The sequence below is a fragment of the Poecilia reticulata genome, chromosome 10 (genome assembly GCF_904066995.2).
Source record: "Poecilia reticulata chromosome 10, P_reticulata-male-v2, whole genome shotgun sequence".
NCBI lineage: Eukaryota > Metazoa > Chordata > Actinopteri > Cyprinodontiformes > Poeciliidae > Poecilia > Poecilia reticulata.
Genome location: NC_088839.1, coordinates 22,606,083 through 22,633,637, shown reverse-complemented (window position 1 = coordinate 22,633,637; position 27,555 = coordinate 22,606,083). Strand labels below are relative to the sequence as shown.

General features: G+C 37.4%; 1 protein-coding gene and 1 long non-coding RNA gene across 2 annotated transcripts; one reads left to right on the top strand and one right to left on the bottom strand.

Moving 5' to 3' along the window:
* Positions 1–59: 59 nt before the first annotated feature.
* On the top strand, positions 60–5,361 carry LOC145553227 (uncharacterized). The gene is made up of 2 exons (XR_014089538.1): positions 60–747; positions 4,988–5,361. It is a non-coding gene; the product is annotated as an uncharacterized LOC145553227 (long non-coding RNA).
* A 12,726-nt stretch (positions 5,362–18,087) lies between these two features.
* On the bottom strand, positions 18,088–27,501 carry smyd5 (SMYD family member 5). The gene is made up of 13 exons (XM_008420563.3): positions 27,359–27,501; positions 26,644–26,752; positions 26,314–26,453; positions 25,146–25,267; positions 24,976–25,045; positions 24,489–24,593; positions 24,209–24,271; positions 22,580–22,650; positions 22,387–22,493; positions 22,134–22,190; positions 21,941–22,035; positions 21,107–21,177; positions 18,088–20,709 (listed from the first exon to the last, which is right to left on the bottom strand). Exons 1-13 carry the CDS (start codon positions 27,449–27,451, stop codon positions 20,568–20,570), a joined length of 1,245 nt encoding a protein of 414 aa, XP_008418785.2. The 5' UTR covers positions 27,452–27,501; the 3' UTR covers positions 18,088–20,567.
* Positions 27,502–27,555: the final 54 nt, after the last annotated feature.

Genomic DNA, 27,555 nt, shown 5'->3' with positions numbered 1-27,555 from the left:
GCGGTCAGGGGAGGCGGGTCAGGCAGAGCCTCACCTGTCATCATGGAAAAATAATAAAATCATTTATATTGCTATTTTCACCCTGTGGTTTTGTACTATAAAGTATCTATTTTTTTACTTAGCTTAACCAATTCTGATTAGTTTTTCTTCAAAATCGCTGGATTTTTGCATTTTCCCATTCAAATGCTCAGAAGCGAAGCCGGTGAGGCAGCAGCGAGCTGAGCCTCACCTGGGATTACGCAACCTCTCGCTAACTGCACTGGCTGCCATTATATGACAGCATGTTCGTCCTGTCTGTACGCCGGCAATAAAATGGCTAAGAAACATTTAATATATGGACTGATTTTCCATAATTTCGCTTATAATGTACAGTGTTTTTTGTCACTGTGTGTGTGTGTATCGTGTTTTGTGTGCGGAGGAGCGATAAGAAACGGCAGAGAACAGACTCGAGGTGAGGCAGGCAGTTCTCTTGCCTCACCGCTGGGGGCGCTCATGTTCCCAGATATTGTGACTGCACAACTGCAGAGTAAGACACAGTGAGCTAGCCATGGAGCTAGCCACACAGTAAATAAGTAAAGTACAGCGATATATTTGTTTTCTTCTCTCTTCCGACGTCAACATTACTTCAAGACAGTTTGATGATTCTCAAACCGAGTAGAAAAGACATGCCGAGGATAGACTTGGCTTTGGATGAACGGATATTTTTGTGCAGAATTAGGGGTGCATTGATTTCATTGATACGTAAAGGTAAGACAGCAACAAGATGTTTTTGTTTAGTTTTTTTAATTAAATGTGCGTTTTGTGGGCAACAGTTAACGTTTAAATAATTCAGTAAAGTAGAAGTGGTAGCTAATCTACCACAGCAATTATTTATTAATAAAACATTAAGCCTAAAACGTACTACAACAACAGACTAAATGTTCTGTTCTGTGTGCAAAATTCTTGAATGTTTTTTGGTGTTAAATCCTAAAACATGAAGTGGTATTGTTGTCAGTTGCTACGGCAACGAGTCTGCGTAGCTTGGTGAATACAGATCACTTTGTTGTGGATCATAGCACGAAATCAATACCTACATTTTTAAGTTTCACTGAGTTAACGCGGCTATGGATGACATGTAAAAGATTAGTCTTTTTGCCCCCCAGCGTTGTGTGCATGCGCGAAATTTCCGTAGGTCCAATAACATGCATGTGTCTAAGTCATAAGTCAGTGCCTCACCAGCAATGAACCTCACCGCACGTCACTGGTGAAAAGTCAAAGCAAAGTAGTCCACAAATTAAGTTATGGATAAAATACCGTAGCCACAAAGGAAAACAATGACTGAATACTCTTCTAAATGTATTTACTATTTTGTGGAGAATTCCTTTTTGTAATAACAACTTCAAGATGTTTCCTGTAGGAAGAAACTAGTCATATAAATTTCTCAGTGTAACTTTTACCCTTTCTTTTACATAAACCACCTTTAAAACAGACGATTCAAGCAATTTCACTCTATTGTTTTGAAACAAAATGTGCTTAGGAGTCTTGCCTTTTTTGGAAATCCACACTCAATTCATGTTTAGATTCTTATCAAAAATGTCCCGGTAATTTTATCCATTTATTCCTAATTGAAGTACATGAAGTGTGTCAATAATAGATGCTATTAGACAGGTTGAGAAAAATGTGAGCTCAGGACCAAAAATTGGTCAAGTAAGAGCAGCACTACTTCAACACACTTTTTACATAAACTCCAAGTGTGCATTTGTGTCTCGTGCATTTTTGCAATATATGTTTTTTCGTCATTCATTAAAGCTACTCGATTTGAATAGTATCCAGAAATTAGCTCAGCAGGAAACTTTTATTCAAATTCTCACTATGTCCTGCTTGTAACATTCATGTAAACATAAAAGCACAAGAGTGAAGCTTATGCTGCTGTTTTTGTTTTAAAGTTAATCTGGTAACTGAGTCAATGTAGCTAGTTACTTCCCACCACCTAAAGGTGGGCCTCTGTAGGACAATCCTCCAACCCTGATGAAAACTGCTGTTTTATCTGGCTTACCTGTCAATTGCCAGATGTTTGGTGAAAAAACTCACAGAAAGACTAAAGCTAAGGCTGGATGTAAAGTAAAATCGCTAATTACTACAGGACCATTTAGTCCTTAAAGAAAACCAATGAATCAATGAAGAACATAATTACATTATCCTTCATTATCCAAATGAAGGATAAACATTTGGCAGTGGGAAATTGGGATTAATTAATTTGTTTTCTTGAGGGCTCTTCAGTCTCGTTAAGTTTTGGTCCAGACATTTTCCACAATGTAGCTCTGGTCAAACACACCATGTGGTTGCCTCATGTTAAACATTATATTTTTAACTTGGTTCACTCTGGGTACATGTGTGCCTCAATATCGTATAAGGAAAAGTACAAATCCATTAAAAAAAATTACAGAATTACATGTATACGCATTTTTATTTCTATTTGTCATAACACAAACTTTATAAATGACCTGTCAATGTATCTCAAACTACCACAAAACAAGTTTTTGCCTTAACTTCAGCCCTTAATCTTTATTCTAAAATGATACAATCACATAATACAAAATGCAGTAACATGTTACCTGTGTAAAATGTGTCTCTTTAAAAGGGATGCACTGATCCAGTGATAATGATACAGATATCTGAGGTTTAGTCTCGGCTGATGCGAGAAAAACAGCACAGAATTGATTTAAATTGATTCTTTTTTAAAACACAGACATACATGTATTAAATAACAAATGTATTTGATAACTCTGCACCTGTGCAGCACATTTAAATACACTAATAGTTATAAGCTTGGTCAAACTGTGACTAATTATACTACATTTAAAAAAAATATTTAACTAATTTCATATCATTCATGGTAGTTATATTGCAGTAGTTATAATGTAGTTATATTGCAGAACCTGCTACTGACAAAATGGACAACGCTCCCTCAGAAATACTTAAAAATGTGATTTCAGAAAGATCATATTTCCCATTCATGCCCTTCTGTGAAAACTGAAAAAGCTCATTTCAAATTTCAATGCAGAAAAATTCCTTTATTCTAAAAACAGTGAGTCACTGAGTTAAGTATTCAGTGTAAATACCATAAATCACTTGGAGAGTCCTAAATAAATGACTTTTCAGTTAACAGCACAAGAAAAGTCGTGTCATGATTTTAACCCAACTCTGCTTACAGCAGCGCCTCTCATAAGCTGCCATTGTAAAACGACTCACATAACTCGCAGCAAGCATTATAAATAATAAGGCAATTTGCTGTGGGTGCCATCCCGTCTCACTTTAATAAATAACCGCTTCAGCTCCGCAGTCTCAGTTCTTCTACTGTAATTTTTGCATTTCATTGTTATGTTGGAAATCACGACTATGGCAGACTGTTCCATTTGCATTTTTAAAGACATGAATAAATGTTTATCAGGACTCCAATAGAAGTATTTAATATGCAGTACAAACAATTCCTTATTAACCAAGTTAATAAAACTGTCTCCTTTGCTTAAATAACAAAGCATTTTTTTTTTTTTTACAAATAACTTAAACATGTGGCGAACATTTGTATTGCCACCATGTTTCACTATGAGGAGGATGATTTTGGGCCAAAAGCTCCATTTTAGATTCATCTGACTGGAGGTGCGGAAAGTTAAAACATTTTAAAACGTTTGCACGACCTTCTAGTAAATAAACAACCAAACACACGAGTAAATTATATTTTTCAGCCATTTATAATGTTAATATGTTAGTTTTCCTCTGGTAGGAAGAAGTAAAATCTGTAAAACGTTTTGAATGAGCAAAGTAAAACTTTCGCTTGGGATTTATTTGATTTATTGAGAGAACATTTTTTTAAAAATCACATAAAAACTGCTGCTAGTGTGTGAAAGACCAATAAATGCAGCCTTTTGCAAATACTAAAAGTTCAAAAAAATCTTATTGCATTACCCACTGCTCTAAGGATGTTTATGGGTTAAATTGAATGTTTTAATGAGCTCCTCTTTAATTGCAAACATTACCAGCAAAGCAAGACACTAGAAGATGTGAATGATTAAAGAAGAGCCACTAAGCGAGACAAGTGGTGAAAAATGTGGGCTGTACTTGCTTTTCTGTCTGTTTGTTTTTATTTAAATTAATTACACAAGAACACCAGTATAAAGTTCTAGGCACTGAATGTTTCATTTATCATTTAAAACACTCAAACTCTAAAAAGTCACCAAATTTAATTGGTTATAATAATGTTATCGTAACAAACCTCACAGAGACACAATTGTCTATTATGATGCGTGCTTTCAGAGGGTTTTTGTGAAGTGGTTAGCTAGATTTCAGCAGTATAAAGCTTTTAAAAGTTGTACAATGAAAAAATTTGGCATAATTTAAATGTTTAATTTTATCACTGAGCTGCTTGATAATGGACTTTTAAGTGATCAAAGTGATGTCGGTTAGCTTCGGTTCTAATTATTATCATTATCTTGTTGAAATTTAAAACTAAACTGGTGACAGGCATTTGTAATAAATACAAACCTTGTATAAAAACAAAAAAGTAGTAAAATATATATATATATGTATATTATATATATGACTTTGCTAATTAAAGTATAGTTTCCTCAAAGGGTACTTGCTTATGTGAATAATTAAAATGACAAACTCAAACCCTTTCATTTACTTAAAAACATTCAATATTTCTAAAAGAAAATCTGCTTAGTTTATTTACTCTTAAATCAAGTGAAACGTGTCATCCATGCTGTGGTTTCAGTGAGGGAAATTGGACTAAAGTCTCAGTTAATCTCAAGAAAACCACTACACTATGTTTGATCTGAGCATCGATCCAGTTTCCCTCCATGCATAACTCAAGTGTGAATCTTCAAACAAAGGTGTAATGCTGTGGTCACATTCATCGCATTCAAACAGGCAGTCGCTATCTATCATGAGAGAACGATAGAAGCATTAGAGGATTTCAGCGATGCTAACGTCAGACCGCATTCTACAGTGCTGTGCACAGTTACTTAGATCCAGGAAGAACGTGCCCGGTCTCCTGGGGAGTGAGAGTGAATGGGAAGATTCAGGATCCGCTCGGCTAAAGAAGGATTACATCCCACAGAGTCTCATGGGGAGACAGACACAGATGCTTCATTGATCCTGCTGATAAACACTGAATGGCTGGAAGCTCCAGTAAGTGTCAGGTTCCCTGAACGGAAACACTGAGACAGTCAGGGATGAAGTTCACAGCCCTGCATGTGGGATTTACAGATAAGCCTGAAGGATATGGAATTAGCAGAACTAATTTTCACAATTTGTCTGTAATTCACTTAACTTTGTCAATGGAATGTAATTCATGGAAACATGAACTTAATGAGTGACAGACCTGGATTGTATGTCTTTTTCTGTGCCTGTGTGGTCTGGAGTTATTACCTTTGTCAGCAACAACATTTTGAGTTTTGAGCATTTCTCCTTTTTGAAGTAAAAGTTATCAAATGAACTTTGAGTTATTAATTATTAAAGAAATTTTTAATATGTATTTTATATTTACATAATATCGCTGCTTATATAATCAAAACCTCACTTTATACTTTCACTTTTCAATCCACATGTAGGTGTTAGGCTCTGCACACAATTTAGTATTGTTTCTATCAAATGTTGGAGAAAGAGTAATGTTTGCTAAGATTAAATGGTTTTTTATTAAAGCATACCAAATTATCACTGCATGAAAAGTTTAAACTTAACAATTTAAACTGTGAAATCTCGGTTTTACATTGAATATTTCCATATTGTATCAAATCAAAGCAATTATATTATGGCCTTTCAAGTTTAATTATTCAAGTGTCACCACAGTGTCAGTCAAGAGGCTGTAAGATATGAAAAGAAAGCTCCAACAGATTGATAGGGAGACAAACTTGTCTTATTTTTGAATTTCCCTTTTGTCACCATGCATACTTTGGAATCCAACATGGCTGTCTGATACACTAAAAAATTATTTTCTGATTTTTAACTACAACCTAATAAAATGTGTGTGACTTTTTGGTATCTAAATTACACATCAGAGGCAATGAAGACGAAAACACTCTGAGCAGGTGATCGCTGGGTGTCACAAATACAGATAAGAGTTTAGATATATTTTCCCCTACTTAAGTATTTAATTCAAAGTAATGTTGTATGAGTAAATGATTTATTTATTTTTATTTATATTGTGGCAAAGTAAAAATTCAAGTACTTCCAATTTTTGATGACATATAGTGTAGATTGGTAATCAAATTGTCCATTATATTTGAGATGTCCAATAATAGGAATACATTTTGAACATTTATTTAGATAAATGTGACATGAATATTTCAACACTTTTTACTTCTTTAAACACAGTTTAGAAAATGTGAGGAGATCATACATATGTCGCTAACTGCACATTTATTTTTTTCTGTGGCACAGTTGTATATTTTTATTGTTTTCTTATTGTAGGTAATAATTTATTAGTGATGCATTTACATTTAAAAGAGTTTTTAAAAATCCTTCATTTTTAGAAACCTGGTAAAAAAAATGTTTCAAATTTTAGTGAGGTGAGGTTGTTTCAGGACTCACCTCAAAGAAATGATAAATGACCTCTTTACCTGATGCATGACAATGGAATGAAATGAGGAACATTTAGAAAGACCATCCAGTGGAACCGGACCCTCCTAACCACACACAATAGATTCTTCTATTTATCAGACAGGATCCTGAAGAGAAAAACACAACAATCTCACCCTTACTGCTCTGATTTGCACAGCATGACACGACCATAGAGTTTTCATGAGGCGTAGCCGGAGCCACCCATCAGGTAAGGACTGTGGAGAGAGGTCTAACCGGACCTGATGAATTAAGGCTACATTTATTGGGCCTCCAGGGAGGTCTGCTGATTGCCCACAGCACTACTAATTGATTTAGTGCAAGGTCACAGTCTGAGTGACAGAGGGTGAGGAAAGGAATTTCCTGTTTCTACATCTATAATTCATTTGCTTCCTGTGTGTGTGTAGGAGAGAGATTGTGTTTGTCCTTGTGCAGAAATACATTTATTACACCATATGTACATACCATATGTACATATGGTGCGTTTATATGGAGGAATGTGAAAAAAGTCTTGAGTCATAATTTTTGCTCAAAGGAATCACACCATATTACCACATTTATATTCATTGACATGAGGAGTAGTTATTAAGCCTTTCAAATATATATGTTTAGCTCTCCTAAGGTCATTGACTGCTTTCATCAATAAGCCACTTTATTACTGCTTCTTTAAAAAAAAACAGTCAAACACTGGTCTAAACAAAAAGTCCAATCGCATCAACAAAGGATGTATTTTTCTTGTAATGAATCCTTGTTTAGTTTAGTACTGGATTAATGGGAGGATGATGTGAAGTGTGCTATTGGGTCAGGTCAGAGTAAAGCTGGCGACACACTAGAATATTATTATTCTTTTACTTTTTACTTTTTTGCATGATTTCACCCCCTGTTCCCGGTCGGGGGAAGTCTCTGCCGGTCTGCAGTAGTTATGGTCAGTCCGCATGGTGGTCAGACAAAATTCTGTTAGTCTGAGAAGAGGTGACGACCCAAGTCTGCAAGTGTGAGAGGTGAAATGATCCGACACAATTTCAGTCTCTCTCAAACAAAACCTCAGTTTTAAGCCATTCTGGCTGCGACAAATGAAAACAACTCAGATGTGCCAGATGACATTTAGTCCTTAACAAATTGAACAATGATCTCAATTTTTTTTATTTAGATACATAAAAACAGACGTGTTCCTAGTAAACAAAAGAAATTGAAACATTTTGGACTACTACCTACTGATTTGGTGACGTATTACAACATGGTGTCTATAGGCAGTTATTCTGCTTTTGGAAAAATGGTTATGGGCCACAAATCCAGTCGTTCAGGAGCCAAATTCAGGTGCAAATCTGCACTCTTTAATACTCTAATTCAAGCCAAAATGGTGGGAAACAGTAAACAACAGCTGAACATGCAGGAAGCAGAAAGATCTGCCAAAAAACTGCGAAGTCTGTGGGGTGTAAGTACTGTCTGAGTGCAGTTTGACTGACTGCAAATAAACACTGCTTGTGGGTAATTAACTTAAACAACCTGGATAGTGGCTGAGAAGGACGTGATGTGATAACGACAGAAATCCAGAAAAATCTATCAAGAACGCATATTTGAAATCTGATTTAAATGTACAAATCTAAACACAACTTTCTAGTGGAGTAGTACACAGATTTGGGCCAGAGAATCAATCCGCCACATTTGATTATGTGCAGAATTTCGGAAATATTCTTGCCCTTGCGAATGTGTAGGTCTACACAGCTAGGATTCATGGAAAATGTAGAGTTTGCTCATCTACACAAGCAAATGGGGTTGTGTTATACAAATGCAAGCTGTCCAAATCAGTTGTCTGCCAAAAACCCTCCACTGCGCTGCTCCTTTGACGGTCTGATGGATTCCCCTCTGGTGTCTAAAGTATTTTCAACCAACCACACAAACAGACCACCAGCTTCATGAGAGAAGCCTTTGTTTTGGCTCTCATCCACAACGCTGGAGCTCATTACAACATGGCTGGATAGCAAAATTTGCGACACAAATCAAATTAGCGACTAAACTACGTATTCAATTAACTATTTTCCAGTCCAGGTATTCTAACAGTTTAAAAGTGTCTTCTCAAATTTCAGAGGCAGAGAAAAAACTTGAAAGTCATTTTAAAAAGCCCAAAGAGAATTGTGGAATATATTTTCTTTATGTGTCAAATTATATCATGTTTAAATCCCCAAAGGTAAGCAAAACAACAACCCTTATAATGACAGCTTCTAACTGACAACTTGTGCAGTAGCAAGAGGAAAGCAGAGACTGTCTAGCACATTACTGGGTTGCACAGGAGTGTATTACAATGTGCAAGCTTCAACCAGAAAAAAAAAGTCCCGATTCATCCCAAGACTTCAAACACCCCCAAAGCAACCAGAGTGTCTCAACCACACAATATCCTCTCCACCCACAAAAAAAGCAATTTCCCATCATATTTAAGAGAAACATCTGTCACTTCAGGGTCCTTCATTCCGTGTCGCACTAAACAGGTTTATGCTAACAAAACGCCAAATGTCTTCAGAGGATCCACTGCAGAAATATGGCGCTGCTTATGGGATTTGTTGAGTGGCTTCGTTCCACTGAGGTTCAGGCCTTAATCACATTTCCAGCTTCTGCTTTAGATCTTGCTTCTTGTCCTGGTGGATTTAACTCTCAAAAAACTTTTGGAGCAAAGCTCAGAGCCAGAAAAAACAGACTTTCAGAGGCACATCTGGCTAGCGAAGAAGAAGACATTGACTGCATCGTGCTAAATAAAGGTTCGTCTGATTCAGCAGTTGATTAACTCATTCATGGAAAATAGTGATTAAGATTCCTCATTCCTTTGGGGAAATTTTGTTAGACATAACTTCCATTGCAAGCCTTGAATGTGGTGAAAACATTCTGGGAAGGTATAAATGTGACGCACAGCAACCACATTAAAACACAGTGCTGGTATCAAAATAAATGAATGTATATTTAAAACATTTTCTACATTATAAAATAATGAGGCTACTTGAATTCTAAATAAATCATATAATGTAATTGCACTCTTTGTTTTGTTTTGTTTGCATTTGTCTCCAGTGCAATTAATTGTGGTAATTGTTATTAACCTTGTAGAAAGGTGAGGAAAAATGATAGCTGCTGAAGAAACTTGTCTAGGTGGAAGGTACACACCGGGTACAATCATTAAGAAAACCAAATATATATTTTCTGGAGTATACTGTATATATTTGCCTGATCGATGCATGTATACATTGTCTTCTGTTTCTCCAAGATCAGGTTGCAGAGGTAAACAAGTCCAGGAGGGAAACTATACATATTCCAATAGAAATTCTCTCCAGGTTTTTCTGGGGGGTCCAGTGGCAATCTCAGTGGAAAATGGAAATAAAGTCCCTGCAGCAAGATCTTAGTTTGCCCAAGGGCGTGCCTAGAAACACTCATCAGGCATCCTAAATCAGTGTGTTTTAGGTGTTTTCTTGAATCAACACACAAATTTCAATTGAGCTGCTGCTGAACTGCTATCTTGAATCAGGTGTGATAAAGCAGGTAAACATCTAAAGCATGCAGGGCATCAATCCATCCATTTTCTGGACACTTTAGTTCCTTAGTGGGGTTGGGAGGGTTGCTGGTGCCTATCTCCAGCTAACATTCCAGGCAACTTCAAATTCACCTAGGGAGAATTTGGAGACCAATTAACCTGACAGTCATGTTTTTGGACTGTGGGAGGAAACCGGAGTACCCGGAGAAAACCCACGCATGCACAGGGAGAACATGCAAACTCCATGCAGAAAGATCAGGGCCGGGAATCGAACCCAGAACCTTCTTGCTGCAAGGCAACAGCTCTACCAACTGTGCCACTGTGCAGCCCGCATGTTGTTTTCTTCATTTACAATGAAGATGTAATTAACTCATACGTGAAACAAATATTGATGTCTACCGACTATTACTCCTGGATCTTTGGCATTGTGTAATAAGTTTAACAAAAGATTAATTTACCCGTAATATTTAATAGGAAACCACAGTAAGGGAGCAAAACTCAAGCTCACCTTTATCTGCCAGTTTTTTCTTACTAAGTTGTTGTTTAGGTTAATAATTAGTGGATATCTGTGGATGTAGCACTTGTATGAACAAAATGGTAACTGGGATTTGTCATGCTAAAATTATAATGAAGGGGCCTTTTGAAACCAAGGCGCCTCTGTGGTCTTTTTATGTGTAATCAATGGAAATGGCAAGGTCCTCAAATAACCCCACACCCCCACACAACCCCCCCAGTGGTAGTCAGAGCGTGTCCTCAGGCTTTATGGTGATGTGGGAGGAAGGGAACGTTGGCTCACTTTCACACGGAGGCCAATTCATTTGGGACTGACCAGAAAAATTTAGAAATGAAGGATCATTTTCTTTTAATCTAAATATGAAGACCATGAATCTTTAGAGGAGTAGATTCACAGTGGCTCCATTCTTATCAGAGATTAGGGGAAAGACAAATAATCTGAGAACCCTAGGGTTAATTTAATGACTGGTGTCTAAAAGCCTAACAAATGGGTTACTAGCATTACAACATAATCAAAGTGCATTTTTCACAGTTTTCTAGAATGTTTTATAACATCCTTGAAAAGCTGCAAAGCTAAGATTACAGCTTTTTACACACACACACACACACACACACACACACACACACCTATTAAAATTAAGAGCCCACTGCACTGAACCCCATTGAAAACCTCCTGGTTATTCTACCAAATCTTGATCTCTGAACTCTTCCTGAGTTAAAACATTAGTATTGTTGTTTCTAAATGAAGATGAACTTGTTTTCTTTGCATTATTTGAGGTCTGAATAATGCAAGAAAACATTATATATATATATATATATATATATATATATATATATATATATATATATATATATATATATATATATATATATATATATATATATATATATATATATATAACTTTAATTCTAATAAATCAAAAAATGCTTTAGGAAAACTCCACATTCTGTTCTAAAACAAAACAGGAAACAAAAAAATAGTTTCTTTAAGACCCCTTCACAAAATTAAAGACCAAACTGAACCCACCCCTATGAATTAGTAATGCAGTCACATGGGATAACTGTTTGGTTTAGTTTTCTGTTTCCTTACTGCACCTGCTGGTAAATTATTTGCTAAGCAGAAAGAAAGAAATACTCCTATTATTTTTGAACTGTACAAGGCTTCAAATATGCAAATTGCATTTCATATTTCTGTACTAAGTACTCAATTAAATCAGCATTAATATGTCATTCAAATAGTATCTTAATTAGCATTAGATTTTGCTGAATCGGAAAAACTAAATGGCTCACTTTTATCACCAAAAATTCAATTTGATGTCTTAAAAAAGCCTTTCAGTCAACACAGGAGGAATCCATATTATATATCTTTTGCTGTTTTATTAGGCAATGCTCTTGATCACAGTCCTAAAAGTAGGTTGTGTCCACTTGTTGTGAAGGCAACACTTTTATCACAGTCTGCTTTCAAAGACCTAATTGAAGGAACTGGCCAAATAACAGAAATATCTTATCTCATTTATGTCCAGCTCTGTACAGATAGATTCCTGTTGTAATTGGTTCACAGATGTGACCTTTTGCGTGATGAACAGTCCATTACGCAGCTGCCCACAGGATGTGAAAGAAGCCCTTGATATTGAAAAGTGTCTTATCTGGTTCGGCTATCTCGCCTGCATGCTTATGATTCTGACTGGTGAGAATAAGCTGCACATAATTGGACGCTGTTGTTCCTTCTTGCATCCCAGATTTTGAAAGGCCATGATCCAAAAAAAGCATCAGTCTCATCCAGCAAAGATGTGTTGAATGTCCAGCAAGAGATGTGAGAAGGAGATAGCAAGAGATGAAGCTGAATAGGGAGAGTGTTTCAAATGCCTCATTTGCACCACATGAGTCAGACCACGTTTGGTCTCAGTGGGAATATCTGGCATGACCTTAAAAAAAATCCATGCATTCACAGTTGATCACAGATGAACTCTTTCGCATATCACACAATGGTCTTATTTTAATTTTTAAGGCATCAAACTCAGAAAGTTAAAAGAGTTAACATCCCAAAAGCCTTCGATTCTCGCTGAGCAAGAAAGAGAATAGGATATTTGCAAAATGTTAAAAACAATATTGAAAGATGCTGGTTTGCAGTCAGGTTAAAAAGATGTTCTACATGCGGCCAAATTTGAATAGCAAAACTCGTGAACTTGTGTTCAAATGTGTTTAATTTGAAGTAATGTCTGTACAACCTTTTTTTTAATCGGTTGATTCATTGTTTCCTTAATTTATTTTCCGATCCAAACAGTATAACTAGAACTTTAATTTATGTAGTACTGTATGTATTACATAAAAAAAATGCCAACTGAAAAAAGCACCTGTATTGGTGGTAACCAATACAGGCGTGGTAACTGTGGAGGAACCACAACTCAGTGGAGATAATTTGATTGGAACATAATCCATAATTATGGCCTCTATGGAGGTGTGAAGGATTAAAAAAAGAACCTTGTGAAGCAACATCAAGGGGATTCAATAAGTATGTGGAAGGTCAGATGAGATTAAATTCTAATTTTCTAGCCCACAGGTAACATGAGGAAAACTATCATTCATCACAATCCTCACTCTAAACATAGGGGTGGTTGCATCATGCTGAGGGAGCACTTTTACTCAGCAGGGATAAGAAAGCTTTTCTGAGATGAACATACCCTGATGGATTTTTGCAGCTGTGAACAGTAAAACCTGGTTGCTCATAGTTTCACCTTCACTTATCATTTTTCTTCCTTGTCGCCCTTTTTATCTCATTTGTGTTGGCTAACCAGATAAAATCCCAGTAACATTCAGGGCAAAAATCAAGGTGTATGAATACTTTTCGGAGACACTGTCGCTCTGTTTGAAAACTACTTGAGACAACCTGAATATTTCACCCAGAGCGCTGCGTCTTTCCAGTCAAGAGTGTTGGCTGGTGGTTTATTTGAACATTTTTCTGTATGTAAAACAAAGTTGCCTAATGGGGAAAGTCTGTCCAAGAGTGAAAGAACTGCTGAAATGTTCCTTCATCCTTCACCTCCTTGTTAGGTTGTTTTTACTCAAAATAAGGAATCTGCCCACAAAACCCTCTCTGCAGCCGCCTCAGTATGAATGATTAACGGCTCAATTCTTCATTTTTCATTCTTTAATCCCAGGCAGCCCAGCAAGATTTATACGATGCCAATGAGGCTTTAAGCATTTTGTACTAAAGATGAATGTGAAATTACTGAGCTGCCCACAAACTTTTAAAAATCTTCCAGAGAACCACACAGCAGAAGCACTGCTGACAAGTTGTGATATTCTGATGTGAACCAAGAAAATGGCTTCAGCAGAAACAAACCGCAGACGTTTCAACCATCAATCAACGCCGTCAGGTCACTCAGTTGCCATGTTTGTGTTCCTGAAACTGTACTTCTTCTGTGTTTATTTAAATTCAGGGTGAGCTAAAGTGCAGTAACTTCTCTGCAGGTCGGCTGATTTTACGTGAAGCAGTCATTTATCAGTTAATTCTGGAGCGTCGCTGCAAGGCAGCAATGGTGTCTGTTGGGGTAAGTGATGTGGACAGAGTTAATGTAGTCTGGAGATTGTTTCCATATGGGGCTTGTTTCACGCAGAGCTGCTTTGCTTGCGTCTTTAAAAAAAAATCAGCTGTTATTTCACAGTTTGCTCCCTTCAAGCATCCAAAGAGACAACTTTTGCAGCAGCATCAGCCATAAACAAACAGCTCCCTTCTGACCTCGGTGGATAAATCAACAGCGAGACGCAGTGTGCTCTCAAGAAAGAATAACTTCTGTCCAATGGGATTCAATTACCTGGCCTGTTGTTTTTACTAGTGGTACATTATCAGGAAAAATATTATGAGGTGTTAATTTGAGGATTACAAATACACTGCCAAGCGCGAAGCACATTTAGACATTAAGTTGTAAAAACAGTTTGAAATGACAATAAATCAAACAAAGCTTCATGATGGCAGTGGTTAGCTCCAATCTCTTGAAGCAAGAGGGTCCTGGATTCAGGGCAATTTGTAAATATCCTTTGTGATCTTATTAATACATTTAAACGCAATATTTATATGGCAGTCTCTCTAGAGCATGTTTTGTTTCAAAGAGGCACATTATGAAGGGATTCCCAGACACACAGAACTAGCATGGGTCTCTGCGAGCATGCAGCCAGATGATGGTCAGACCTCGACACAATCTGCCGTCAGGTCGGCCTGGGGTTGCTAGGGACATCATAAAAGCAGTTCTGTAGGGTGAAGTTCACATCTGAGGGGTATATGCTTTGCTTCAAAGAGTAACCACTGCTTCCTCTGGGTCAGAGATCAGACTCTGCCTCAAGCGGCAGAGTTGAAGTATCTTTCTGTCTTGTTCTGAGTTGATAGTAGGGTGTATTAACAGAGGGGGTTTATGAAATAATGCAGGCACTGCTCAGGTCTGTAATGGTTCAAAAGAAAGAGCTGAGTCAAAAAGTAAAGCAGTTAATTTGCCTCTTTGTCAATTATCTTATTGTGATATTTGGTTAAGAAATGTTGGTTTGTGACCAAAAGACGGATCTTGGATACAACTGAGCTAAATGTTGGTGATGGGATTAAGCTGGTGATCGTAGGTGGGGAGAATTTTGTGATTTGGCAAATAGGTTCCCTGACGATTATGGAAGAATCACCATAACGGGCATTCAACGATCTTTTATTACATTTCTGATAAAAAAAAATTGTTTTTAGTTATTATTTTAATCATTAATCAATGTTCTCCATCTGGGTTTTTCAAAAATATCACAAATTTAACAAATATACCCTTGGTTATGTTGTCTTATGTCAGAAACATAATATAACATATAGTGAATGTGCATCTTCTGGCTCAGTTGAAGACTTTAGAGGAAATAAAGAACATCAAGTTTTCCAGCCTAGTTCCATCTTCTACATAATAGATGATATTACATATTTCCTGATCCCACCATTAACTGTAACAGTTTGTAAATGCCGTCTTCTCTTTTGTGCAAAAAGTCAAGTACTCTTCTATCTTCCATCAGCATATTATGGTGATGACAGTAATGTGCCACTTCTAGTCTCTGAAATACATTTGAAGTGTTTGGTGCTTGATTTGCAAGAATAAAAGACCCTTTCTTTTCATGTTCATAATGGTTCTTCACAAAAGCCCACTCCCTCCTTCCGGTCTTCTTTCCCTCACATGCGTCTCTCGCTTCTTACTCCTTCAATTTTTAACCAAACTTCTATGTTTCAGGGGGGAAAAACAGAAAAAACTCATTGACTTCTCAGCGTTTGCTACTTGAAGCAGATGGGCTGTGTTGTGTGGAGGTCTACTGGGTGTGGACGGATCTACCGGCTCAACCCCGTAACCCCCTGCAGAGTTCTGCCGTGGCAACGCTGCTTCTCAAGTTGCAGAGCTCCTGCAGAAAGTCTGGCAAAGCTTTAAAGCAAGACAAATACGCGGGGGAACTTGAAGAGCAGGATCAGTCCAAAGGGTCTAAACTTCTGACACATTATTCCAGGTGGGCTTTATTTTATGCCTGTTTTTTTTATATCAAATATTGTTTTATCTGACAATGATGTAATTGCAGCAAGAAAAAAGAAAAATAATGAAAAGGTAAGGAGCATTTTGAAAGAACAGTCATGTGGATAACTTTATTAAATGGTCCATACCTTTTTACAAAGGTCAAAAGGTATTTTCCTATTTTTCCTATTTATTTATATAAACATGTAAATTAAGTGTAATTTAAGAAAAATAAATAAATTTTAATGTTCTCCAAATTGTAAGTGTGATAATACTAAGACTGTTTATTAAGTAAGCTAGTTAAGGTTTACATAAGCAACTGCATATTTCTTTTTATTTTTAAGCTGGAAACAGAATATTCCAGCTGATGTACATGAAAGGATTTAAGGCCACAATTTTGAATATTGTCGTTAGCAAATATTATACTTTTGCTTTTTTTTAAATGTGTGCATCCTTTGTGCCAGTATAAACAAATTAAGCTGTGGAAACAACATTCAAAAGTGTTGGAAATAGATCAATATAAATGTATGTTTTTTTTAAAGATATACCAACAGTTTTGGTCAAATAAAGACTGGCAAAATTATTTTTTTTATTTCAGTGCTTTTATTGATAAAACATAACAGATGGCACAGATGACCATTAAGGGATCCTTTGAAATGACTGTGAAAATGACAACACTGAAAATCCTCCATGTTTGTGATCTTTGCAGCCGCAGGCTGCACTTTCTGAAGCAAGCTCAACATGACCTGATCGCCTTTAGTCTTCAGATGTCCAAAGCTGCAGCAGACATCGCCCTAAAGACCTACAGCTGTAATTAGGAGGCTCTACAAAGTGTTGACTCAAACTGCCCGAAAACAAATTTTAATTCAAACTAACAGGTATGCAATATTTTATGTTGGTGTATCACAAAAAAAACCCCAATAAATTGAAATTTTCAGTTAAGTGGCAAAATGTGAAATGCTGAGACATGGGGTGTGAATACTTTTGCGATGCACTACAGAAATTAGCGGATTATTTCATTACTCAGAGCTTACGGTTTCTCACGGTTACTTTTTACAGCTCTTAGGTTTTAATCATTGACATTTAGGCAGAAAACTCAAGGAGTGCGTATAACTGTCACCTAATAAATGAAAATCACTTCAGTCTTTCAGTAAATATGACATTTAACTTGACTTGTGTGTGTGGGGGGAAAAAGCCAATTTGGAAAATGAACTGAATATGAACTTCTCAACGTCACATTTATCCCCTCAACTTTTTTCTAATAATCTGTCAAAAAGAAACTCGACTCCCTCCAGACCTTGATTAAATCGCACCGGTAATAATTTGCAAGTAGCCTGTAGTGGAACTGGGTGAGCAACAGGTGCGTTAGTGAAATGAAACGCTGCAAATTAGTGAAATAGCTTTTTTAAAAGCAGAAAAGCCGTTTTAAGCCTCTAAAATACCTCCTTTAGTCTCTCAGCTCCCCACAGCGACTCTCAGAAACTCTAACGCATATTTATTATCTACTTGTTCCTTTTGCCAAGTCTAAATCTGAAATTTGTAGTCAAAGTTTTACTGTCTGTTTGGGAAATGTAATAATATGCATATTATGAGAAAGCTATTTTTTTAAAGGGACATTTTGGAGGTATGATTTATAGTTTAATTCAGGTTTCTGTTTCCTTTTATTTTAAATGTCACATTTCCTTTGCTTTATTTAATTTTTACACTCTATTGTGAAACAGGACCAATACAAGCCTCCACTGGGGAGAAAAAACTATTTCACTATAGATTTAGATTTAATATGCATGGAGTTAAATATTCTCCTCTCTCTCTGTTCGGTGTAATGAAGGCAGATAAATGACGAACATCCAATTTCAGCGGCCTATGAAACCGCAATAAAAACGACAACTGCTGGTTTGCGGCTGTAACACATTTTACATGCAACGTACACAACCAGCTGGAAGCGATAAATGCACATTGAGAAGAAGGGTTTATTTAAACATTTCAGATCTTTCCTCAGCAGCTGAAAATGTTGAGATTTGCGATTACAGTTGTTGAAATATCGCTTGATGTGAGGCGATGGCAGCCGTTTCGCTCATGTGCATCCGAGATATACAGCTCTCAATAAAAGGCAAAACAGTAACTGACAAAGCAATTTTCCACACAAGATCTCCATAATACATTACATGAGCATTAACTGGAACCCATAGATCGTGGTATGAAAACCAAGCTGTATTTCACAGTATGTCTTTTCGACTCAGAAGGTTGTTATTGTGAAGTAAAAACCGTACTCTAAAGTCAGGTCTGAGATGAGTATAAAAGGGCAAAAAGCTAAACATTCCTTGCTTTCTGTCGAGGTTTGCGCTCAGGAGAAAAGTTTCTTTGGTAGAGCCTGCAGTTCTAATGGCGCAGTCAGATTTGTGGTAGTTTTTTGGTTTTCTGCTCTGCTGATGAAGAGCTTAGAATCAGAAATAAATTCAGAAACAGACAACTCTGCTTTTCACAAAAGAGGATTAGAGTCACTGAAAAAAGAAAGAATGTTGACTTTAATCAGCCACGTAAAAAGAAATCCCATAAATCCAACATGTTCCCCAAGAAAATTAGTTCTCGTGTGTATTTCTGTCATCGAAGCTGGTTGCTCCCAGCTGCCCACCTGCCATAAAGTCAGAAGTCTGAGATTAAACTAATAGTGAAAAACAGTCAGAATTACTTTGGTTTTGTTTTTTCAATGGCCCTAATCCTCTTCATAGCTTTTACCTGCAAGAATCTCTAGAAAAAATGACAACAGATGTGCTTGCTCAGACAAGAAAACATGAAAACGTTGCAACAGTAACATCCATCTGCTCCCTTATGCACAGATGAAACCAGCAACCAGTTATAGACAACTAAACTAAAATCAGGGTTCACTTACCCAACTTTTAACTGTGGCAGGCCTGTGTAACATGAAGGCTTTCACAGAATCAAAGCAGAACATGATGGGGGGGAAACAAGTTTCAAGCTGCATGAGAACTATGGGTTTTGACAACTCAGCCATAATGAAAGATTCAGATGAGCTTAATCATAACCAATGTCAGCATAATTAATGTCATCATGCTTTGAAAAGAGCATGAATGGACTACAGTGAATTGAGCATCTGTCAAAATTTATGGAACATTATTTAGTATAAGGTAGTCCTAATACTGATTCTGACACATAGTGAAAAAGCAGCAACACAAACCGTTTATCTCAAAGCACTTAGTTATTAATGCTCAACCACTGCATTTGGAAGGACATCTATCAACACTGACCACATGGCGTCTGCTGCTACACTGACCGGATTGTGGTTTACACTGAAAACTAAAGAGCTAAATTACTCTGAAGACACAAACCTGTCAGATCTGCACCAAAAAGGTTTCACATAAGGGTCCTGAAACCAAATACTCAGAAAGAGGCATGTTAAAAAATAATGCATGAACAATAATCACTACAAGCTTAAAGATACTGTTATTTCTGACAGCAGCAGACAACTGTCTGTAGCTCTGGTCAAATATTTTAGATTAACTCATAAGTGGCATGAATGTCATCTATTTTAAGGATCACTTCTTCATTTTAAAAGTGCAAAAGTTTAAATTTATTATGAATTTTAACTCACCCACAAAGGGCCTAAACTGTACCTTGAGACTTGGCTTTTTCTTTTTAGATTTTGTTTTACAACTATTAAAATAGTTATAATAATAGTTAATATATCAAACAGCTACCTGTTCCTTGAAGCAGGTAGCCGTTTGTTGTATATTTCTCTTTCAGATTTTTATTCCAACTGAAAATTAAAAACCCAGAAGAAACCAATGCCAATGTTGGGCATTTCTAAATATCACTTTAAAAATCATGGAAAACCAAATACGAATATATAGAGTGTAACCATTTATCTGCTTATTGTTTTATTACATTTAGCAGTCATATTTCTCTTACAAAGACAACTAAAATATGAATTTTAGGTGAGATTTTTCTTCAAAAGCTACAAAAATACTTGAGTAAAGCATGAAGCAGGAGAGCTTAATAAAGACTTTTGAACCCTACAACTTTTTCTGCCCACCTGCTGACTGTGAGAAATCCATCTTGAATACTGATTTTGTTCACCGTTTGCTGGATCTATAAGCGTGTCAATGTTTGATCAAATCATTCGCAGAAGATTAAATCAAACAAAGAAAAAAAAAACTATAAATGAAGCATCAAGAGGTAAATTTACAGCCATTTTAAAATTTTGGGGGGGTTTAAAGCATCCAAGTGAAACCGTTTCCACTGCTCTCTTGTAGTTCTGTATAATCTGACTAAGGATCTCTAAAATACAGAGTGAAATGTGTCACTTCACGCTTCTGGACATGCAGATCACAGTCTGAACTGGTCTTTATTCTTTTTGGCCTCGTGTTTCAGAGGGACGGGAAAAGCTGAGAACAATATGGCAGAGTCTTTCATCAAACATCTGTCATCTCATCTTCCATCTCGTCCCCTTCTGTTTCGCCCTCTGCTTCGCCCTCCTCCTCCTCAGATGTGACGTCCAGCTCGTCCATCTGGGACATGCACTTTGAACACGAGCAGACAAACAGGTAGTTTTCCCTGCGAAGAAAAGCACTCGGTCAAGATATTGCACCCACGGAAATGGCTGAAGATACTAACAGATAGACGCCACAGCAAATGAATGCAACCATTTTAGTACATACTTCCAATAATTTAATCAACTAGCATGATATAAACACTCACCGAGGGTGGAAATGCACTTTATTAAAACTGAAATAAGCAGGTTGCATTAAAACTTCAGGTGTTATTGAGACTGAATGTAATTTGAAGATGGATTGACATCATGCTGATCAATGAGCAGCAGCTATGCCGTTTCTGCCTCAGGACTGCCCATCAGTGCCTGCTGGGTTTTCTTTTTTTTTTATTGATCTATATTTAATCCATAAGAGTGTGACCCGCCTTTAAATGATTTATCCTAAAGATTACGTGTGTTTACCTCAGAATCTTGTGCCTGCTGTGTCGGCTCCTGTCCCGCTGACAGAAATCCAAATAACTGATGCAGATCTCCTGAAAACAGAAGACGACATTGAACTGAGGACCCCAGAGCAGAAACCGCGCTCTCGGAAAAAAAAAACACACAAGCCTCAGGTTTCCCGCACATTTTTTCCCCACGTAAAAATTTCAACTGCATGAATGGAAAGGAGCAAATGAGTGATGAGCAAACGGATGGATGTAAGAAAAAGTCAACGGATTGATAGACGTAGAAGACAGATGGATGCAAGGATAGCTGGATGAACAGATATATGAACAGACTGATGCTTAGATGGTGGAATAAACAGAGAAAATGGAGAGAGCAGATTGAATTATGAACAAATGACATGGACAACACCCTATAATTAAAGCGATTTATTTTGACACAGTCAGATGTTCTTTCAAATCTACGCCGTCCTAAATGTTCCCAGATTGCGTGGGAACCCCTGAAAAGTTGGACTATTTTTCACCAAGAAGAAAAAGAAAATAATATGTTCCTCGCCTGTCTGTGTACAATGCAGCAGTAAGTTAAATCCCCCTGTTTCTCCGTATTTTCCCCCACATCCACAGGAGAGATTTGCTGTGAAACTCGCACAGCTTCTGTGACATTACTGTGCCATGCAGATGCAAGCCTTCTCAATCTTTCTGACAGCTTGACAAACCCACTCCGATTCTGGACATCTCAGCCTTCTAATACCGTCTGACAGGGGAGAACACCAAGCTAGACTATAGAGGGATGTTCTGTCCCGTCTTTGGCGGACTAAAATACATCACTGTGAATCCAGCAGTGTCAGCTGACCTCTCCTGCGCTGATGTCACTCAGGGCATTGAGGTGAAGTAGGAAATTGTTGTCGGGGAAGGACGCTTCTGCGTTTGGGATGCAGCTGTGGTTACCTGCGAGATTCAAACGTGGAAATCTTTCAGGTTTAATCTACTCTTAGAACTGGAACCTTTTTGTTGGAGATAAAGCAAAGAACATCGCCGACACTTACAGGAGCTTTGCAGCAGGTAAAGTCCAGATCCCTCACAGTTCAGAAACTCTCCTGTCGCTGCACGGAAACACACAAGTTATATTCATTAGCTTCGACTTTCTGTTAGACGAATGCACTGTTGTTCCTGCTGAAAACTGCAATACAGACTAGAACAAGCTCTCATTCAGACAATATGACAGCTGCAAATCTCCTCAGCAGAGAATAAATCTATTTAACTTCAGAAATTACTGCAGCACTGAGATAAAACAGTGACCTTTGTCGATGTCCTTGTATAACTGGTCAATAAAAGAGTCGAGTTGCTCCCTCTGCTGGTCGGGAAGCTCCAGTGCATCACAGGCATGAACCCACTGACTCAGAGAGCTGTGTTAGACGCAAAATGACACTCAAACAGAGATCCGGAAGCGAGGATGTGGATAGTTAAAGGCAGGAGCAGAGGAAGGGCTCACCTGGTGCCGATGCCCTGGCCGTTTGTTCCCACCAACGCAAACAGAGAGCGGAAACCCTCAGGAACAAACCACTGCAACACAGACACACATCTACTGCTTTCATTCAGATTACACATAAACGCCTGGTTGAATAAGAGTCGCATTGTGAGTTATTTTGCAATATTTTTATGTAAGAGAAACAACATTTAAAAAGACATACAGATTCCAACACCGAGACTAATATGAGCAGAAAAAAGTGGAAAGGTAATCCATTCTTAATTGTTTTAGTCTGAATAAAATCTACAATTGTTAACAAATCAGGAAAAAACAGCAACTTATTAAGCCCTTTAGAAACACACATACTTAAAACATCATCCTCCTTTAAATGCTGCATGCATGGGCTAAAAGCAGTGAGCTTAAAACATGTTGCATGTAGCTCTAATAAAAACTTCCCATTTTCTACTTGTAAAGGTTTAAAACGATTTATTTGGATCATTCTTTCTTTAATAAAATTTTCATACAAACAACTTCACAACCAAGTTTTTTGGTGGGTTTGAATACTTCCTGTCCTGGATCAACCAAGTGATGGCGACGTCGTTGGCAGAGTGAAGTAGTTTCACAGGTGTTTGTTTCAAGAGGGAAGAAAACACATCTCTGGTGTTTGCCAGCTGTGTGAAAAGACACTCCCCCGTTTCACCAGCTGCTGGTAATCCACTGAGTTTATTATAGTGACTGGTTTCCTGCCTCAGCTTTAAAGCGTAGTTCATTAATTTTCAATAGGATTAAGGTCCTGGCTTTGGTAATCCTGTTCACAAATCATATGTCAGCCCGCTTAATCCTTCCCAGAACCAGTTTTAATGCGTGAATAAGATCATTGTTTGCAGGAACTCCCACTTCCCTTCAAGTTAAAACCATCCATGAGAGGCCTTCAAGTCCAGTCCTCAAGGGCCGGCAACCTGCAACGTTTACATGCGTCTCTGCTTCAACACACCTCAGTCAAATAATGAGATCATTAGCAGGACTGCAAACTGAGGAGGTAATTCAGAAAACAGATTCAGGTGGTTTTGAAAATCTCTTATCTCAATGTGGATTTAAGGTTGTTGTCACTCTACTTTATCATTCTATATAGTTTGTGCAGTGGTAGCAAAGCAACCCCACAGTATGATGCTGCCACCATCTTGACATCTGGTGCAGTGTTGTGAGGGCTGAAATCTCAAACTGTTCAATCTTTGTCTCATCTGATCACAAAACTTTTCTCCAGACAGAATTCGGTTCATCCACATGGCAGCTGAGCATTTCATTTGAGCTTTATGGTGACCATTTTATAGCAAGCATTTGTTAAAGGATATGAAAAATTGCCAAAAGACACTTAACTGAATATTATTTTAAGTTTTAATGTACATATTTGACAACACATGGGTTTGAAAAAAATCCTCAACATGCGTTTTATTTGATAATTCCACCTTGAAAAAAATAACTGTTCAGCGTCCCTATTTCATGCCGATTATTAGTGTATGTAAACGTCTGACAAGCTCTGAAAAACACAAACAAATTATTGCTTTTTTGTTATTTTTTGCAGATTTTGTTTTTGTGCTTATAACAAATGAATGATTGCCAGACTGAAAAGAAAAGGATGTGATGAATACTTACCCGACTGAGATGCTCATCATAAAGTGCTTCCTTAAAAAGGCTGTGCAACAAGCCCAGCTGCCCCTGCAAACACAACGGGACAGAAAAATTAGATCCCACTGAACAAACACCTTTTCACAAAGCAAACGCAGCCACAGAGGGGGGGTTCAAGTCAAAGCACTCTGCTGCTTTGCCCGCTGAGCTGTGAAGAACTGTGATGTTCCTTTTGAACTGACAGAGTTAAAATAATTCACACACACACACTTCGTGACCTGAGGCCTCCAACAGGAAGCTAACTCACCCTGAACTGCTCTCCCAGGAGCTTATGGGCGATCTCCTCCTCCTCGTTCGCCGCCCGGCTGCAGAAGTGAGAAAACAGCTTCTGCCAGTGTGCTTTATCTTTGGCCTGGAATACATTCACATCATGGGGTCTATTAGTTACAATGGCAAACAGCAGCTTAATTCATGTCTAACAAAAGAAAGAAAAAAAAAAGCTCAAACTGAAAATTAATTTTGATTAAACTTTAATTTTGTAACCTGCCTGGCTGATTTCAAACATTTTATGAAGCAACTTTCTCATTAAGGCCATCTGTATCAATCTTAAAACTCATTTCATGGCTGATTTAACAATAAGGTTTGAATTATGAAACAATGCAGGGTGAAAATCTAATTACATCCACAGAAGGTACATTTTGTATTGCCGCATCTGATACTTGTCAAGTTCATTTTAACAGATTTCTGCAAGATTTTGGTTTCAGATCAACACTTGTGAGCCATTAGAGACTCACCTGTTTGACCACAGCGACCATTTTGGCCATCAGCATGATGCTGGACGTCTCTGGGGGATAATGCACGCTCCTAAAAGCAAACAGTGCCTTTTAAATACTAGCAAACAAACATGTCTGAATGTAATCAGGATACAAGAGGAGATAAAATGGCGAGTTAAAGTCTGCGTCACCTCCAAGCATCCTTAAGCTTGTTGATGGGGTGGTCTGGATCTTCCTCAGAGGGACCCAGACACAGAACCCGATGGTACTGATCTGCAGCTGCCTGCCGACAATCACTGCTGCAGTACATCACCTGCAGAGCAGCAGTAAAAAAAAGTGATGAAAACAGTTTTGCATCACCTGGCAACAATGTAATCAAGAAAGCGATTGTAAAGTTTATTGCTCTCGTCGTCTCCCAGGCTGAAAGTGCAAGTACAAGATATTCAAGCATGCAAAGGGAAGTGAGTTTTAAGACCATCTAAAAAATTCTTAGGTAACCAAACTTTATTTGAAATATTTGTAAAGGGTGAAACTTATCTAATGTCAGAAAATACTGAAACATTTATGGAACATCAGCTATTCCTCGACCTGTATAAAAAGATACGTGGAGTTTTTCTGTTGTCAAAAAAAAAATTAGAAATGTGCAATTTAGCAACTGACCAGCAGGGGGCAAGTAATTTGGTTGCAACAAAAAAATTAGTTTTTACTGAATATTAAAAAGATGTTATCTTTATGTCCAAAAGCATCCTAACAGTGTAGTTTAATCAACTCATTACACTCCAGAGTTAAATTATCAAGATGTTGATGAGAAAATATTTAACTCCAGGCTTTAGATCCTGAGAAATTAATAAAATAAACTGTAGATCTGTGTCTCAGTTACCTTCATGTTTTGTTTTGTTTTTTTCACTTTGACTCCCATGTAATACTGGCGTATTTAAAACTGCTATACAGGAAACTCTAACTGTAAATTTGCATAAAAGAACCATTAAATTTATAAAATAATTAAATTATGAAATTGTAGTACATACTTTTCAAATAAACACTTCCTTCCATTCAACTGATGAAGATGCTTAACCTCACCAATTTGCTACCATATTTATACTTACATGTTACCATTTTTTCCCCTCCTGCTTTTATTTTGTAGTAATTTATGGAGACTGTGCCTTATTAGCTAATTTTCTTTGAAGTGGAGCATTCTTAACGAACCAACTAACTATTTGTAAAGTGGAAGCATTTAGATGAGATTGATTAAAACCTAAAGTGTCAGAAACTAGCATGTAGCTTTTTTTTGTACCAATAAAAAACCAAAAATGCAATATCGCAAAATAGCAAAACACTGAAGCTTTTGAGGGGACCTACCTGGCACTGAGGGCAGGCTTGATGGAGCTCAGGCCGGACGCGGCAGAGCTCAGGATGGGGAAGGCTGAGAGCGGGATTGCAGCTGAGTCTCCGGGCATTTTCTTCTGCAGTCTCCAGAGCGCGTAAGCAGTACTCACAGGCTGGGAAAACACAGAGGGGAAACTATGAACTTTTAAAATATTTAAGTTTAATTTTATACAAAACTTCCAGAAAAAAATTCAGACCTACTTTAATTGTGAAGAGCATGCATCTTGATGTTTTTTTTTGTTTTGTTTTTTTTTTGAAGTTTTTACGTTTGAGAACTTCACTACAATGAACAGCACTTTATACCTTTATATTTATACAAGGAATTCCACAGGAACTGAGAAGAAACCAGAGGCCGCTCAATCAAAATGGTTTCTCCCTTCTTGATTCTTCTTTTCGCAAAGAGACCCTTACCCTGCGAACATTCAAACAAGTAGCTTGAGAAAAAAAGGAATGCAGCAAATTTGAATAAAGCAAAATACACTGTAGCCCTTACTGCAATGATTTAGGATAGATTAAAAAAATGGTAATAGAAAATAAAACTAATTAGACCAAAATGCCACAAGTTATGCCTGCAATGTTTAATAAGCTGTAATTATTTCCAAATTAATTAAATAACTCAACACTTTGAACTTCATGACATCATACCTATTCCAGTTTAATTAAACGACACGATGTTGGTGATTTAACTATAAACAAAGAAGACAATGCTCCAGCTGTTAACCTCTGTACTGCTACACTGAAGGGTCTTAGTGAATCGTAGAAGGAAAAACAAATAAAAACCAATGAATTTGCATTACATGCAACAATATCCAACACTATAGATAACATTTTAAGCTAAAACGTGATCTTGCTGTTTTCTTACTGTATTTTCTGTACACTGAGGTTCAGTGTATAATGTCATGTCATGCAGCAGTGAGCTGCAGCCGACATGCGGCTAGCAGCACAGCTCCTCTGAGGCGCCACTAAGCCACAGAACAACTTCAGTCTGTTTAAATGTGACAAAGCAGGAAAGTCTCACCTTTATGTTGTCTATAAACTGGACTTCCACGCTGCTGGTGACTTTACACGGGTCCACACAGAGGGAAAACATGTCATCCACGGGAGCAGCCATGTTTGACAACAGATTTGCCCTTTCAACCCTTTAAGATAACCATGTAGAAAAGTAGGCAGCGCCTCCTGCTGGTGGGATGATGAATAGCACATTTTATTTCTTTT

What these genes read in the sequence shown, in the direction of transcription:
- smyd5 (XM_008420563.3), bottom strand. Translation starts at nt 27,451, where the DNA reads ATGGCTGCTCCCGTGGATGACATGTTTTCCCTCTGTGTGGACCCGTGT. An exon ending in AAGCTTAAGGATGCTTGGAG is followed by an intron (nt 25,046 to 25,145) that starts GTGACGCAGACT and finishes GTTTGCTTTTAG; the next exon opens with GAGCGTGCATTATCCCCCAG. An exon ending in GGCCAGGGCATCGGCACCAG is followed by an intron (nt 22,494 to 22,579) that starts GTGAGCCCTTCC and finishes CGTCTAACACAG; the next exon opens with CTCTCTGAGTCAGTGGGTTC.